This window comes from Anastrepha obliqua, chromosome 1 (assembly GCF_027943255.1).
Source record: "Anastrepha obliqua isolate idAnaObli1 chromosome 1, idAnaObli1_1.0, whole genome shotgun sequence".
Classification (NCBI taxonomy): Eukaryota; Metazoa; Arthropoda; class Insecta; order Diptera; family Tephritidae; genus Anastrepha; species Anastrepha obliqua.
The window spans coordinates 39,204,006-39,222,174 of record NC_072892.1 but is presented as its reverse complement, the minus strand read 5'-3'; the positions used below and the strand labels follow the sequence as shown (position 1 = coordinate 39,222,174).

General features: G+C 37.6%; 1 protein-coding gene across 1 annotated transcript; it reads right to left on the bottom strand.

The window, feature by feature from the left end:
• Positions 1-567: 567 nt before the first annotated feature.
• On the bottom strand, positions 568-6,992 carry LOC129235646 (E3 SUMO-protein ligase ZBED1-like). The gene is made up of 3 exons (XM_054869591.1): positions 6,247-6,992; positions 6,034-6,136; positions 568-1,868 (listed from the first exon to the last, which is right to left on the bottom strand). Exons 1-3 carry the CDS (start codon positions 6,875-6,877, stop codon positions 671-673), a joined length of 1,932 nt encoding a protein of 643 aa, XP_054725566.1. The 5' UTR covers positions 6,878-6,992; the 3' UTR covers positions 568-670.
• Between the last annotated feature and the right edge of the window lie 11,177 nt (positions 6,993-18,169).

The following is an 18,169-nucleotide window of genomic DNA, read 5'->3' as shown; positions in this document are numbered from 1 at the left end:
TACCATGCGTACAACTTTGTTCATGCGAACAGCTTAACTAGAATCGTCATCATCATCATCGGACGCTCTCAACTTGTGTAACAAAACAGAAGAAGCAGCCAGCCAAGCAACATTCACGGAATTTTGCAATCCAAAGCAACCCTGATTGCAGTCTGCAGCTGCATTCAACAGCCGCAACCCTCTGTCATCTGCCGCTATTGCTGCCTTTGCTTATCTACAAACGCGCTCACGCCCCTGTGGAAAGTATTTGACATATTTTGTACGCTTTTTTCTTGTCAGTTTTCTTTCTCTCTCAATTCTACTTTTCTTTCCCAATTTTTTATGCTCATTTATAATTTGGTTATTATGTTTTCGGTTCTGCTCTTGGTATAGCTTCCTCAAATATTTTTTCCACCGTTAGGTGTGCAAGAGCGCACTGCACCAGTACGTTATCGTGGGAGTACGAGTAAAATTACTCACCTAACGAGCAGCAGGATGCAAAAGTGTGCGAGTACGAGTGCGAGTTCACGAATAATCGAATAGTAAATAATAGGCATCGTCAATAGCAAGTCTTAAGAATTTGTTGGAGCTGTTGAGTTTTCTCAAACGTTCTGGTTTATTTAAACATTAACTAATTTGGTTTTACCAATAAAATTTAGCATTTTAATAATAATGATAAATAAATGAAAACCTAAAATATTATTTCCTGCTGTTTTTGTTGGGAATGTAAAAATAAAATAGCTTCCAAATTTTCGGCCTCGATCCTCGTTTTTCTCTCCGCTGAAATTCGTTTTGCCGTACGAAAGCACCTTTCACTTCTGGCTGTCGATGCTGGAATGCATAAAATTTGTCGCGCTAGTTTTGCTAGCAAAGGGAATTCATCTCCATGAAGCCGCCACCAGTTCAAAGTATTACTTTCGGGATAACACGAATTTTTGTACATCTCAATTTGTAGATTTATTTGGTTTTCGGAGGTATTGTTCGCCATCAATGGAACATCTTTATACTTCGATAAAATATCATCAGAGTTAGAAGACTCCATTTTCACGCTTGTAACTGAAACACCTTGAGGAATTTCTGAAGATGCCATTTTGATCAGTTCTACCTTCACTAAGTTATACACTTCCTCACGCTCAAGTTCAGTTAAATATCTTAATTGTTTATATTCCGGCCATAAAAAGGCGGCAATTTTATGAATTTTGTCCGGGCAAAATTTTTCGTTAAAAATATTTTGTAAGCAGTTCTCAACTATCGCTGGGATTCCATTATTACTTTTCTCATTCAGCAGTTTCAACAGTTTTTCTTTAAGTATGTGCATGTGTAATAACACTAAATGTATTGTCGCATTATTTTCCTCTTCTAATATCAACGATGCGCTTTTGAATGGTTCCAAAATGTTTATTACTCTCTGTAAATCTTTCTCAATTTTCGTCAAATGATACCAAGATGTCTCCAAAATTTCTTCAATAACATTGAAATTTTTGTGTATAGCGCACAGCATGTCGAATTGAGTATTCCATCTAAAGCAGCACTCTTGCTTCACGCTTGTTTCCACTTCTACCAATTCCAGATATTTCACAAGAGACTTGCCTGTTGTGATCAGTTTAAAAACATTAGGCGCACAACTTTTAAGTGTTTCTTTGTCGAATGTATGCTTCAAGATGAGGTTGAGCACATCGGCCACACAGTTAATTCGCGAATAGTTATGGCAAGCTTCTATAATATTTGGTTTCTGGTCCGTGGTAAAAGTTATCTGTTTTAACAAGTCTTTTTCAAGGTGCAGTTCTTCGAATTTGTCTCCAATGGCACCAATAATATTTTCCGCAGTATTATTTGTTGTGCCCTCATTCTCATCATAATATTCGTATTCAGTAGCGAACAAAATCCGGCTAGAGAGACAAGAAAACATAAGTGAATATTAGTGGGTTTCACACGGAGCTCAATAAAGTTGTATTCGTCATTCGTTAACTTCTGCCGTCTACGAGTGTTTTCTTTTTGTAAAATTTCAGATTTACCGAATAAAATTTGAACGAGTTAACCAACTCAGAACTGCTATTGTTGTAAAGAATATTCTAACGAAATTTGTTAACACACCAGCTGATATCAAGATATAGAAATAATAAGTAAGTTTACAATAAATGTATTTCTAGTAAATTTATTTTAAAATGAAGGGCCTAAGAAATACGACGCCTAGATATCGAAATTGAAACTGAAATTTTAATAGGTCGCGGCAAGGAGCACCAAGAGATTTGGTGGCTCCTAAAACACTCGGGATAAAAAGCACATTGTATTTAGAGCTGTGGAAAGAGGGTAGATAGTCAAGGAGGAAAGGAGAAAAGTATCAAAGAAAGAGAAAGGAAAGAATAGAGACAGAGACAAAGGTAGTTAGTCCTGTGGGAACTTTCCAGATTCTTTGGCAAATTTATAAATATCCCCCAGTTTTAGAGAATGAATATTACTCATTCTCACGACATCGGAATCCAAAACTCGTAGCCGTGCTCTAGCAAAGACAGGACACTCACAACGAAAGTGCTCAGTGCTATCCGCCTCCTCCAAGTACGACAGGCACATCGGGTCCTCAATGATTCCAATGGTGTTCATATGCTGACCCCATTGCTCGTGTCCTGTAATAATACGGAACATCAATCGAAAACCTTTCCTTCCAAGTTTTAGTAGAAAGTTTGACAGTTTTCTATTCGGACTTGTCACAAAACACTTCGCAATTCTGCAGAGTTCTAGACTGAACCATCGCTCTTTATGTAAATTGCATACATAAACGCTGATCTAATTCATTATTCCTGCGGAGTTGATTCGAATTATTGGCTCTAGTGACTATGGGGGAACCGCTGATCCACGGCTGGTCAATTCATCGGCAATCACGTTTCCTTGAACACCGGAGTGTCCTGGAACATTTATAGGTATAAACCTGCTCTGTTTTGCGACAATCTTCGAGGTTTGCTTCGCGTTCTCCAGGGCCCTCAGTGCAGCCTGACTGTCACTGAAAACTTCAATCTGTTTCCCGCTCCATCTCCTCTCGATTATCCATTCGGGTACTTTCAGGATGGCAAAAATTTCCATTTGGAAAACAGTTGCCATTTCCCCATAGCATAGTGATACTCATTACTAACGTTTAAATACCAGTTTGTTATGAAAATGTTCGATCTTAAGAAGAACATATTGGTAAATTGGTCATTTTTTGGAGAAATTAATCGTCCGAATGAGTCGACAATTCAAAGGTTGGTGTCGAAATTTCAAGTAACTGGTGCTGCCGAGGATAGAAAAACGACTGGTAGACCAAAAACTGGACGTTCTATTGAGAATATTCCTAATGCAGCGCAAAATGTTGCTGAACAATCGTCAACAACGACATCTCGACGTTCTCAACAAGTACATAGGCATTCACGAATAACTGTTTGGCGGATTTTACCTGTAGACGTGCTCATGGTGGATGGGGTTTAATTGATGTCATTGTTCACATATAATTGCTAAGAGCCGTATTTTGAATAAAAATAGTGAAACTTGAAAGAATCTAAATTTTTACATCATTTAGTTTAAGACAGCACCCGGGCTAATCTTTTAAGCGACCCTTTAATACAATTTCAATGAGTATTCAAAAGCAGACAAGAAAACGTGTAAACCCAATAAAAATAATAGAAAAATAAGTAAGCTAATATAATATTACATTTTACTTTATAAGCCACCTACAATCATTGGAATTCTCTCTATTGCATTCCTCTTCTTCTTTATTACCGCAGTAATCGCCTACGCGAATGTCGAAGAGTTTACCAAAGCACGCCGGTCATTTCTTTCACGTGTCAATTAGAAATGCCAATTGAAGCCAAGCCTATCTCCAATTGGTCCTTCTAACGCAGTGGAGGTCTACCTCTTCCTCTACTACCACCTTCGGTCATTACATCGAATACTTTCGGAGCTGGTGCATTTGTGTCCATTCATATGACATGGCCTAGCCAGCGAAGCCATTGAATCTGAAATCGTTGGACTAAGTCTACGTCTGCGTACACCTGTACAGCTCGTCGCTTCAACACCAACGATATTCGCCTCGGCGCAGAATCTTTATCTGCGAAGGGCCGTCGCATCAGGTGTTGTCATCGCTTAACAGAACAGGTATGATGAGAGACTTATAAAGTGAGATTTTTATTCGAATTAACTACTCAATTGCCTGCTTAGTCCAAAATATCACTTATTGGCAAGAGACACTCTCCATTGAATTTCAAAGCTGACAATACTATCGATCTTAATACTGGTTCCCAAATAGATTAAGTCTTCTACTTTTCCAAATTTATAACTGCCAACAGGCAGGGGGTTACTAAGGTGCGAATGCGCTATGTGTGATGACAGGAGATACTTCGTTTTGCTTCATTCAACTCCACTGCATTGGCTACCAAATATTTAGAGATTTTAGACTTCTCATTTTTTCGCGGCATACTATTTATTCTTTCAATATTAAATGGAACACCAACCAGACACAATTATTCCTTTTGTTAATATGGGGTATTTTTTTAAGAGCTTAAGAACTTAAAATGAAAAATATATGTAAATATATTGTTGGAATAAACTCTTTTTATTATAATCTGGCAGATAATTTCATGTCATTTCATTTCTGGATATAATATCGGACATATCGCACCCTAAATACAAAAGGGTCACAACTCAAAATTTTCCACTCTCGAGCTTGACTTGTTTACAGTAGCACAGAAAACAAACTATGTGACATATCACGCTGAAATTTGCCATGTAAGCTTATAACAGTACTACCAAAAAAAAAATTTATTCTTGCCAATTTTGTCGTCCGCGGACCGTTTTATTGATAACGTCTCGTTCATATTTGAGCAAATGGTACATTTTAAGTTGTGACCCTTTTGTATTTAGGGTGCGATATGTCCATCGCGGCAACGACTGGGCCATGTACAGTAGGCCGGGGGGATTTGTGGGGAGTCAAAAAAATCGCCCATTGCTCTGTGAAAATCATATTCTAGGGATCAAAATAAGAAACTTTGCCGAAGGAACCATACCTCTAAACCGAATTCTGATGTCCCCCAATTTAAGTCGAACTTTTAGTGTCTTTTGTGAGGAGGAAAAAAAATCGCCCATTGCTCTGTGAAAATCATATTCTAGGGATCAAAATAAGAAACTTTGCCGAAGGAACCATACCTCTAGAACGAATTCTGATGTCTACCAATTTGGGTTGAACTTTTTAGTTTCTTTTCCCATGTAAAGGCCAAAAATGGTGATATTTTGAAATGATTGTATGGGGAACCCCCTAGTGGAGTTCCAGAGGGTGTGCCACTGGCATGGGTGGATCAGCCGTCCAAAGTTAGTGGGGGTCGGTCATACATTTGGACGCAGTTGGAGCACTCTAAATGGGTCAAAGTGGGATTTTTCGTTCGACCCAAATTGGGGGACATCAGAATTCGTTTTAGAGGTATGGTTCCTTCGGCAAAGTTTCTTATTTTGATCTCTAGAATACGATTTTTACAGAGCAATGAGCGATTTTTAAGTCGACCCGCCCTAATGTACAGTCGATCAGTCTAATAAAACGATTGTTAAGGGCGCGGTGTGGCAAGTTGCGCTGTATTGTCAGTACCAAATATTGTTGATATTTAGCTGATTAATTTTTGGAAACAAAAAATCAGTCAGCATGCGTAAGAGCAGCTCCTTTCTCATTTCGAAAGAAGTAAGGGCCGATGATGCCGCGAGCGTGTAGAGTAAAATGGACGAAGTGCTTTTTGAAATTTTTTTAAAGTAAATTTCCACAATTTGGAAGCGTTGTTGTGGCGTTAAACGATTCATGATGACTTGTCAAACTTTACTGAACAGAAATGTTGATACAGTTTGCCATTCTCAGCTGTTAAACCATAGTTATGGATATCGATAGTTCTCAAGCAGCTAAAGAAATACCCCATACAAACGGAAAAGAACAGCCAAGGAGAGTTCAAACTTTACGAAATGTTTACTGAGTTTACTATCTAATAACGAATACAACTTTAACGATTTCGGTGATCAGTTCCCAATCAGCTGTTAAATTCCACATACCTTTGAAATTTCCAGTCAGTATCAAGATAATGCACGGTAAAAGCAATGAAGCTCTGGTGTTTTTTGCTATCTGTCCACAAATCTATTGTGGCTGCGCAATCGCCTAAGGAATATATTAATGTATATGTTTTCGGTTTCAGTTATAATAATATCTAGCTAAGAAACTTTCGTACTATATAACCACATATAGAATATCCTTAAACATTTACAAACCTCTTTCAATAATAGGTCGCAGATCAGCAACAAACTTTTCACGTTCGGCAATGTGCAGGCTCTGAAGTCTACTACTGACAGTTGTGGAATGCGGTAAAATATCATCTATTGAAAACGGGGTTTTCCCCAATTTTATACCAACTTCAATTAAGCATCGCGCAAACTCCTTAAATCCATCATCATCCACAGCGTCGAATGGTCGTAGATCGCGAGAAATGTATTTCACATAATTGTGTAGAACTTCTTCTTGTAATTGGTCACTCACACCAACCAGCAACCTTTTCTTCATTGGGATTAATCCACTTTCCTCTGTACTTTGGCGTTTGCAGCAATTGGACTTATTTAAATTTGAGGAGCTGGCCTCTTCTTGCCTTAATTGATCGTTTGCACCAAGAACTGAGTCACTTTCTTCTGCAATTTGGCGTTTGTAGCATTTGTGCTTTTTTAAATTTGAAGAGCTAGCACCTTTTCCAAACTTAAATATTTTTCCACAATAACTACATATTACAAATGGTATATTTTGCTCAGTCGTAGTAAATACAATTCTGTTGAAATAATTCCAAATGGCGCTGGTACCTATTCCTGGAATTATTTTATATTCACCACTTTTAATCTTCTGTAAGACTTCCATTAGATACAAATTATCAGAGATGCGTCTGCAGAAAAAAAAAATCAAAATAATAACTTGACTACAGCAATGAAAAAACGGATCACACTCTTTGCTTCACACACGATTACTAACTGAAAATATGTATTCGACGATTCCAGCAATGCAGCGATGCCACGATGCTGAATTTAACGAAATAACGATACGTATTCGGCGACTACTGGCATGCTACATTTTCGCTTAGGCGAACTGGGCTCTTTTGTGTGTGTATGCGTGGGGATATGTCCACATGTACCCACTAGTAAAATAATTCAGTGTTGAAACCAGTAGGTTTTAGAATCGAAGCATTACTTGTTATTGCTATGATATGATCAGGAAACGATAAAATAAAAAAATCGTTTCTGCTGACGCGACTGTCTTTTCGTTTAGTAAGGGTTACATACGTACGATTATGCACGACCGCAAGACAAACTTGCTTTTAAGAAGCTTGAATGTCCAAATAATGCCTTATGTGGTAAATTTTACTCTTATTCAGGTAATAGATCTAAGCTACAGTAGAGGCGGTTCCGAGCTGGCTCTCAGAAAAGCATTAAAAAAGGGTAAAAACTGATACCACAAAACAAGTACTTAGAAAAACCAAAACACAAAATTAAATTTAAAATGTATTTCATTATAATTATTAAAACCTTTCAGATTAGAGGTATAAAATAGCTTAAATATAATATTGAAAGATAAGTATTTTAAATCAATTTTAGATAAAAAAATAGAGACGTAAAAGAGCAAATTCAAGATCGACACTATTAAAAATTCTCTTAAGTTGATTAACAGACCTTACACATAGGATGAAAAGTCCCGGGCCTAACGCACAGATGGATGACACTAGTTTTATTGCATTTACCTTTTTTTCAGTTAGTACTAACCTTAAATAGAAAGCTGTTAAAATTTCATGATATTCTCTTCTTTAGTTCGTTAGTTATTGTGCTAAGAGTGACGCTTCTTTTGTTATTTTCAATGGACCAAAAATAATTTCGTGTTTTAAATTTGCACTGCTTGTTGATGGGACAAAATACCGTTGGAGCGTAGCAATGGCTTGAAAAGTGTAATGAAGGGAGCAACAGTAAAACGTTTGTTTGCTGGCATCAAACGAGGTCGTAGGGACACCGATGAGGCACAACGCAGTGGATGTTCAAATGAGGCGGTAACTTTAGAAAACATCAAAAAAATGCGCAAATCATTTTGAATGATCAAAAAATGAAGTTGTGTGAGTTAGCTGACATCGTAAAGATGTCAAAAGATTAGCTTTACATTACATGAACATTTAACTATGAGAAAGATCTGTGCAAAGTGGATGCCGCATTTGCTTACTGTTGACCAAAAACAATAACTCATTGGTGATTCTGAGCATTGTTTGCCGTGTTTAAACGTAATAAACCAGAATTTTTGAGTCGATATGTTACGATGGATGAAACATGGATCCATCACTTCAATCCGGTATCAAAACGATTGTCATCTGAGTGGATAGCAACTGTTGAACTTCATCCAAAACGCCCGAAAGCACAACAATCGGCTGGAAAGGTTATGGCCTCGGTATTTTGGGATGTGCGTGATGTAATATTCTTCGAATATCTTGAGGAGGAAAATACCATCAAGAGTGAATATTATTATATATAGCGTTACTGAAGGCCGAAATTGCAAAGAAACGTCCACATATGGAAAAAAGTTATGTGTTCATCAAGACAACGCACTGTGTCACAAGTCAATCACAACAATGGCAAAACTACATAAATTGCTCTTACATCCACCGTATTCGCTAGATTTGGCTCCCAGTGACTACTGGCTGTTGGCAGACCTATAAAAATACTCGCAGGTATGAAATTTCCCTCGCATGAAGAGGTTATCGCTGAAACGTGTTTTCTTTGTTAGGCCCAGGACATTTCAACCCATGGGTGCATAATTTAAGGACGAGCCAAAACTCTTAAGAAATATTAAAGCTTATTTGTTCCAGTAGATCTGGATACCATGGCAGTGATACCACAGACGATGGTTTAGACAAATATCAGTGAGTGTTTTATTCGCCATGAGGAAAGCCTTTTATTATTTATTATTAATAATATATAACCGGCCCAATTGAGATTGCAGAACAAACTGGACATAGCTGCGTCAAACTCCATCAATCCTTGAGGAATAAATAGTACAACGCGTTTTCCTAGTATAAGGATCCTTAAAGTCTCGTGTATAACGTTGCGGAAAACCCAGGTTGGAATAGGTCTTAGGTATAATGAAACTAATGTGTCAAACTATGAGTCAAAAACTACACCTAGATCCGAAAATGCATTTACTGCGGAAAGACGGGCATAAAAATGTATAAGTAGAGACAATCAGATTTGAGGCTTTAGTGAAGGTCATGTGGAAACACTTATTGATATTAAATCTTTCTGTTGCTTCATTCGGGTAGATTCTTTAAAATATTTTAATAAATATGTATTCGACAACTGCGGCCAGGTCAACGTTGTTTTTTTAATGACATTTCCAACTGTTTGAATAACGCAAATTTTCTATTGTGTGCTGATGATTTAAGGTGCACGCAAGATTGCATTGCAAATTGCAAGTATTCAATCTGGTTTATACAACACCGTTGCTTGGTGTAAAAAAATAAATTTAATTTAATTATAAGCATGCGTTTTTATGTTTATTATTCTTAACTTGTTTTCTTATACCTACTTCCGATTAGATTAGTTGTTCTAAATTATTAAGTCGTGACCACAAAAACTTTGACCATTACGCTTTGCGTTCTCTGCATTTCATTGATTCAATTGCTTCCTATAAGGGTCGGTGCTTGCTCATTAACTTAAGGGGTCCCGGTGGTCTAGAATTTTCAAAAAATCGATTTTTTTGTTTTTGATATTTCAAAAGTATAGGCTTTTAAAAAAATACTGTCAAATTTTCGGAAGGATATTCCCAGTATTATCGATTCTACAGCCGTTTTAGCAGGTAGAGTCAGATTCGTTACGCGGCCATTCTCAACACTTAAAACTCAATTATCGCAAAACTACTTTTTTCAGCCAGGTGTTGCCAAAAAAAATCCTATTCAACCGAATCGTCTGAAATTTTAATATGTTGTTCACAACAGCAATGGCTATCGCCTGTACTAGTATCATATCATAATTACAATTATTTCGTTTTGTTTTCATTAAAAAACTGAAAACCCCTGATTTTTAGAGTGTTAAATTCAAAACCGCGCCATTTTGTACATTTTTTTTTATTCTAGTACGGGACACAGCTACAGTCATACTGATTAATATTTTTTTTTTTTTTTTTGTATTTCAGATATGTAAATAGAAGAGCCAAAATGGATAACACCGTCCAGGTCCAATTTTTCGCGAGGGTCAACTTGAGTGGCATTTTTTAAACTATTAAAATTAAAAACAAAATTTTTTTTTTACATTAAAATTCTTGGATGGTAGAAGGACCATTCTCAACTTCACTTTCGTTTTAGTTTTGATGAGTGAGACGATTGACTCGCCATCGTTAATGAATTAATTTCAATATTCCTCAGTGAAGCTTACGAAATCACAATAGCATGAAAATTAAAAACAAAAACATAATTCAATTTTTAGGCCACTTTGGTTCTTACAAACTCATTCCCTAGCTACTACCATTTGCTACTGGGTTACACATGTGTGCACTCTTTTACTTTCTGCATAGCATACCCACACACAAGTGTCCAACTTTCAACATACCCGTACAACATTCGACTTTCGTTCATAGTATATCGTAGCATAGTGTGGCCTTTGAGGCGAACAGTGGTCTATGGATGGTCTACCTACACTTTTGAGTTAGGTTAAACGAGTTAGCTGAAACAATTTTTTAATGAAGAAAATAAATACAATTTTGAACAGAGAAATATATTTCACCACCGGATCATTATGAAAAGGCCATATATGTGTGTATGTATGTGTATATATAGGGTGGTCCATAGAGCGTTTTTTTAACAGTGCGTTTATTGAAAATAAATCAAAATCATCTTGTCTGACGAAACGCATTTTCATACCCGTGGCTTTGTTAACAAACAAAACCTCTACAACACGTGTTTGTTGAGAACCTATCGCATACTCAGTGTTGGCGGTGTTATCAGCGACCAATTTTTTTGTTTTTGTTTTTTAAAGACTGCTGGAAACACCATTTTGGTCAACGGTGAGCTCTACAGAGGCATGATAAAGGATTTTTTGGGGCCGCAAATTGAAGACATGGGTTGGACAAGCTTTGCTTTCAGTAAGATGACACACTATGCCCCTCAGCCCATGCCCCGATCGATCTGGAGCACTAAATTCGGTAATCGTGTTATCAGCCTTCTGGTCGAAGTCACCTCGAAGCTACGATTTGGCGCCGTTAAACTTTTTTTGTGGAGTGCCGTGAAGAACTGATGCTATGCGACAAAGTCGTAAAGTTGGAGAAAAGTGATGACGGCTCAAAGGTTAAGGATCACGCCTGGCTGCACAGTCAGAGAGAGCACAGATATGTATGTACCTCATTTTTAACAGCTCCTCTTAGAGCGAAGTTGGCATTTATTGTACAATAATAAGAAATTTTTTTTTCAAGAACAGGCGTGGATTTTTCAACCTAACCTAAAATAAATAGTATGAAACTCTTACTGCAGAAAATGAGAGCGCCTTTTCTTAATGTAAATTGAAAATCGGGGATTCACGTGAGAACCTACTACTTTCGCATAGTCTGACCTTAATGGTGTTTGATATAGGTACAGCATAGGATGTGGCTTCTTTCTCACTCGAAGAAGAAATTATCAAATTATGTACCCTAAATAGAGAAAATGATCGATTTTTTCCATAAAATTCCACTTTTCGAACCACTGCGTGATGGTCTGTTTGCTGCTATTAACCCTCGTTACGAGCAGCTCACAACTTGCTGTTCGCAGCTGTAAGACTCATTTGCTATTCTTTCTCTTTTTCGTAATTCAACGAAATACAAAATCCCAACAGCACGAAAAAAATATTTATATTCCAAACCGTAAGAAGAAAAATTCAAGACCCAGCAACAATAAAAGTTTTTTTCTAGATTTTTTCGTTTCATTTTCTATTTGCAGCCGTGGGTTTCGCCTCGGTTTAGTGCTATGCTGCCGGCACTGCTACCCTCCCTTGTTGCTTGTTACCTTTCTCTACTCCACCAAAGCATTGTTGTTGAGTTTCATTCCCACATTCAAACGAATTTACACACTAAAGTTGCCGACCGCACCATATACCCTGCACCCTTCTCTGTGGCAACAGCAACATGCACAGTATACCGGGCCGCTGCTTACTAAACCAAACAAGCCAGTCTGCCAGCCAGTCGAATGTTTGGCGAACAGTCAGAGGCAACAGCCAGTTCAACAAATGGGATGTACGACCGACCGTACTATGTAGCAGCACAAAAACTCTCAACAGCTTTGCGTTTCCTCTTTCGTCGTCGTTTTTATATGAAATGTTTTTGTTCGATTTGTTGCTGGTGTTGGTGCTTTTACGAGTACTATGTACGAAATTATTTCTGCTTCTGCTTCTGTTATGTTCACAAATGTATATAAACATTTTTGTAGGTTATATGTATATAACAGCGGCGAGTGCATATAGTGGTTTACATACACCTATCTACTGTAAATACGCGTCATATGACGAACAGAATTTCCATTCGACGCTTGCTTCATCGTTTGTTCGTTTACATTTACAGTAAGAAACAAAATTATGTACACGTACAGTATATGTATAATGCAGAGAACGTATAGTTTCACAACTTCAGGATACTAACATATGTATGTAGCTTGAAGACTCATTTAATTTTTCTAATTACAGGAGTGTTTAGTAGTTAGTAGTGCGGCCGCCGTAGCCAAATGGGTTGATTCGTGACTACCATTCCGAATTCAGAGAGAACGTAGGTTCGAATATGGGTGAAAAACCAAAATGAAGGAATTGTTTTTTCTAAAAGCGATCGCCCATCGGCAAACAATGGCAAACCTCCGAGTGCATTTCTGTCATAAAAAACATCTGCCGTTCGAAGTCGGCTTGAAACTGTAGGTCCCTCCATTTGTGGAACAGCATCATGACGCACATCACAAAGAGGAGGAGAAGCTCGTCCACACACGCAAAAAGGGTGTAAGCGCCAGTTATATATACAATATAAATAGTTAATAGCAATAATAATGGATATGAAACCCTGTATCATATTCTAAATCCTTAACATACGTCATTTTACATACTTAATGTTTTTTTTTTGTATTTTAAGAGAAAGCAATAAATTTGCAATGAAAATTTGTGTGTGCTCTGTATGTAACTATTTTATTTCATTTGTTTTTTTCCTCTGCCTTTTTGTATTATACATAAATTAGACATTTTAGCAAAGTGAACAATTTCTCGTTTGTGAAAGCCCAACATGCATATTTTACTTGCATATAAAGATAGTTGACAATAAAAAGTGAAATGGAAGAGAGCATTTATATATTATGTTTTGGTTTTATTCTCTATGTAGCGGCTACAACTCCCTATTTGGTATAGTGAAGCCTTCGTCTTCGTCGTCCATCAATCTCATCGAACATTAGACCAAAAAAATAGATAGTTTCGACAGAGTGTGACTAAAAGCGAGGAGGTGTCAAGGATCAATGCTATGGTAGATAAGTAGAAGCTTAGCCTGCTGCAGTACGAGATTGTGCCAGGATAACTCGGACCTCACGAGGCAGCTGAAGTTTTTCTGCTGCTACATTTTGTGTAAATACTATCCGTTGAAATATTAACAATTCTGCGAAGAATATGATTTAGTCAAAGTACTTAAAACTTAACCCAAAACTTTTACATGTTGGTTTTTTTGTAAAAACAAAACTTGTAACAAAGTTTCCTTATGGAAGGGGAACAACATATATGTACATTTCTTGGTAACGAAATGAGAATGAAAATTGAATTTTCCGATTCATATAATATTTTTCTTCGACATTCAATACTCCACCAAAAATTTAAACGTAACTTGCATAGCTTTATATGATTTTTTGTTCTTTTATTGAGTTTTTTACTGATTTCTTTCAATTTTGAGTATTATTTTTAGTGTGCGATTGAAATAAAAAAGGGCGATTTGCTTTGCTTAAAACTCTTTCATATAATTTAACACACCAAATATATTATTTATTTTAATTATGAGAGGGATTGATAGGTATTTTATATACTTCTACATAAGTACATGTACATATTTTGCTGAATCTGTTAATCTGGCAATTCAATGTTTAATAGGCACGCCTTCAATAAACTCTGATTCAAAATTCTATTATCTTGTATTCATTTCTTAAATAATACAGATTAGTGTGTATTCTTTTCGTGCACAGTGTGCAAATGCACAACTTAAAATACTTTGCACGAGTATGAGTCAGAGAGCACATATTGTATACATATTCATACACACACACTCATGCTCACAACTATGTATGTATGTAGTACAGTATTTCCATTTTTGGAGATATCAAGCGTGTGAGAGAAAGTTTTTAGTGGGCTGATAAGGGTATCGTGCCCTCCACACTCTGCCACAGTTTGCATTACGAAGGTTTTACAGCAGACTAAGAAGGTTGCATGAATGACACCAATCTCGAGAGTGTGAGAGCGTATGTACATACATACATATATACAAGCATACATATGTATGTATGTACGTTTAAACAGATGTAGAACCGTGCATGCAAAGAACGAACGAATCGACGGAAAGCAGGAGCTACTGTTGTGAACCCTTTAGGAAACCATATAAGGGATGATAATTTTAAATTATTTTTGGTTATCATTGGATAACAGAGCACTGACGATCTACGAAATGCTTTCAATTTTTTTCAGCAACTCAGATGAGTTGTCGAAGTTCACTACATTATGAAATGCATTGAAAGGGTGATCTTTTCGAGCTTGAGTTCAAATGTTCTTAGAGTATATCAAATCTAATGCAAAGCAGCAAACTTTGAGTTATGCGAGTAGGACTTCTTCTTAATTGGCGCGATAACCGCTTACGCGGCCGAGTTCAACAAAGCGCGCCAGTCGTTTCTTTCTCGTGCTAACCGGCGCCAATTGGACACAGCAAGTGAAGCCAAGTTCTTCTCCACCTGATCTTTCCAACTCAGAGGAGGCCTTCCTCTTCCTCTACTGCCACCAGCTGGTACCGCATCGAATACTTTCAGAGTCATTCAGACGACATGACCCAGTCAACGTAGCCGCTGGATCTTTATTCCCTGCGCTATGTCTAAGCTCATGCAGCTCATCGTTCCATCGCCTGCGATATTCGCCGTTGCCAACGTGCAAAGGTCCAAAAATCTTACGCAGAATCTTTCTCTCAAACACTCCAAGCGTCGCTTCATCGGACGTTGTCATCGTCCACGCTTCTGCGCCATACGTTAGGACGGGCATGATGAGAGCCTTGTAGAGTGTTAGTTTTGTTCGTCGAGAGGACTTTACTACCCAATTGCCTACTTAGTCCAAAGTAGCACTTGTTGGCAAGAGAGATTCATACGAGTAGGACTAGTTGTCGAAAATTCAGACACTATAATATCCCTTTTGGCATAAAGAGAAAGACTCTCTGTGTAGAGATGTAGATGTAGAGAAATGTAGATTTTTTCATGATCCAAAGGGCACTGAAACCAAGTGGTTTAATGCGAGCCCTACACATTTAATAAATATCGCGTTATTTGCATTGACGAAACAAATCGATTTTTATGAATCAAGCTCCGCTCGCGAGGCCAGTATTTACATACTTTTTGGGTTTGGTTTAAAAGTTTGGGAACAAAATGCGCCTGAAAAATTCAAAGCATTCTAATATCAAAATAAATAACTTGAAAAAGATTTGGTATTTTGTTACCATCAGCATTGACAGCTGAAGAAATTCACTTTCTACGTCCGAAATGATGGAAAAATAATAGCGTGATGGACCCGGATCCTGATCCATCAATATTTCGCTCTACGTGGCCAAAATATTTCCCCCTACGCGATCCATAAATTTCACGATCCGGTATTGCGATCCAAATTTCGTAATATTTATTGAACGTGTAGAGCTCACCTGCGAGTATGAACGGGAGTTTCGTTATTAAATGCCGCTTTCGTCCAACTGAATTTTTTTAAATAAAAGTGCAAACTTTGGTGGTTTAAATGTTTCATGCTTACGTACATAGCGCGATTTGAGGTTTAGTGCATTTACTCACTGGCAGAACTGTATCCACCTTTCGGCAAATGCGAAAAAAAACTGATTTTGCACGCTTGCCTATTAGTGTCACTATCACAAATGGCTACTGCACACACTTCATTTTATTTCATGAAGTTTAAATATTCACTTCAAATCTCGCAAAAATAATACACGAATCATTTGCTATGTTCACAATCAGCAATTATATAATAGAAGTATGACGTCACACGCCCTATCTGATCCTATCAAATTCACTCTCAAGTCCTGTTAAAAATCGGCGTGCGTATAAAACTCGTCAACAGCTGGGCGGGCTCGTCATTGTTGATATAAAAAGTGAGTTCGTTTGCGAATTACTACTGTGGGCAAAAAGTAAGGTGAATTTATTTGTCAAACTTTGCGGGATTAAAATTTCGCTCTAGTTGTTTTGTCATGAGTTGGCAGCACTGTTAATAACATCTGGGCCAACTTTCATGTGAATGTCATTATCAGTAATATATTTACGCTTGTGTTTACCAAACGACCAAGAGTGCATTTTTCGATTTTACAATGTCTGATTTGATTGAGCAGAGAAGTGCCAGCAAATTTTGTTTGCGGAATGAAATTTCGGCTACGGAAACGTTCGCAGAAAAATGTTTATAAATGGTACAAAGACTTCAAAGAGGGTCGAGAACGTGTTGATGACTTGGAGCGCTCCGGACGACCATCGACGTCAACAGATGACCAACACGTCAATAAAGTGAAGGAGTTAGTGCTCAAAAATCGTCGGTTGACTGTTAAAGACCTTACTGATATCATCGGAATATCAGAAGGATCTGTGAAAACCATTTTTAAAGACCATTTGGGCCTACGAAAAGTCAAATCTCGTTTGGTACCGAAAACTCGTAATTTCTTGGAAAAAAGTCGTCAATTTGATGTGTGTGAAACAATGCTTTCAGACTATCAGGACAAGCTCAAATGCATCATTACGGGAGATGAGATTTGGATTTATGCTTACGACCCTGAATAAACCGACCAATCAAGCGAATATCGTGCTAAAGGCGAGGCCAGACCGAAAAGAGCACGTCAAAGTCATTCAAAAATAAAGGTCATAATGACAATTTTTTTCGATTTTCGTGGTGTGGTGCACTATGAATTCCTTCCACCTGGCCAAACTGTTAATAAGGAATATTATTTGAGCGTTATGCGTCGTTTACGTAAAGCAATTCTTCCAGAATTATGGGCCAACAATTCTTGGTTTTTGCATCACGATAATGCACCGTCTCACACTGCACTCGTTCTTCGTGACCATTTCGTCAAAAATTCCACGCATATCGTTCCGCAACCACCGGTGTGACTTCTGGCTATTCCCAAAACTCAAGAGACCACTCCGGGGAACGCGTTTCGAGTCGATTGAGGAGATAAAAGCTGAATCGAAGAAGGTGCTGATGGCTATACCGGAAATGGACTATTTGGCATGTTTCGGCGATTGGAAAAATCGTTGGCATAAGTGTATTTCATCGAGAGGGGACTATTTTGGAGGGGATGAAATTTATTTACAAGAATAAATAAAGATTTTTCATTTTACAACCGAATTCAACTTACTTTTTGCCCACAGTAGTATATCTTTCATCACAAAGTTTTCCCCCGGTAAACCAAACATGAACTTCATTTAGTATATTAGCTAACTTTAGACTGAGATGGTGTAGGTCAAGTGACATGCCCTTGCGAGCAATCAACTATAAACCGGAAAGTCCTTTGAGGACCTCTTAAAGAAGCCGCTTAAAGCAATTTACAAAATGCTTAGTGGGGAGCTTGTTTTCATTTCGGCTCTTTCCGTAGTACTAAAATCCCTACCTTAGATATCATAGTCTGTACTGGCTGTTTGTTGTATAGATTGTATGTTCATATTCGATCAAAGTGAGTTTAATATTGAGGCTTCTTAATACTATGGGGTCGTCGACGATCACACAGCCGAAAATTTTTCAGTTTTATTGTTTTTCTTTTAGGTAGGCAGGTAGGTACAAGCGGCAGTCGGCCTTTAAACCCACTCACTTAGACCATCGTCAATCCATTCTGATACCATAACAGCAGTTTACCTGCTACTCTTCATTAAACCATTTGGTTTTAAGAGCAATCCCATTGATCTGGCTGACATTG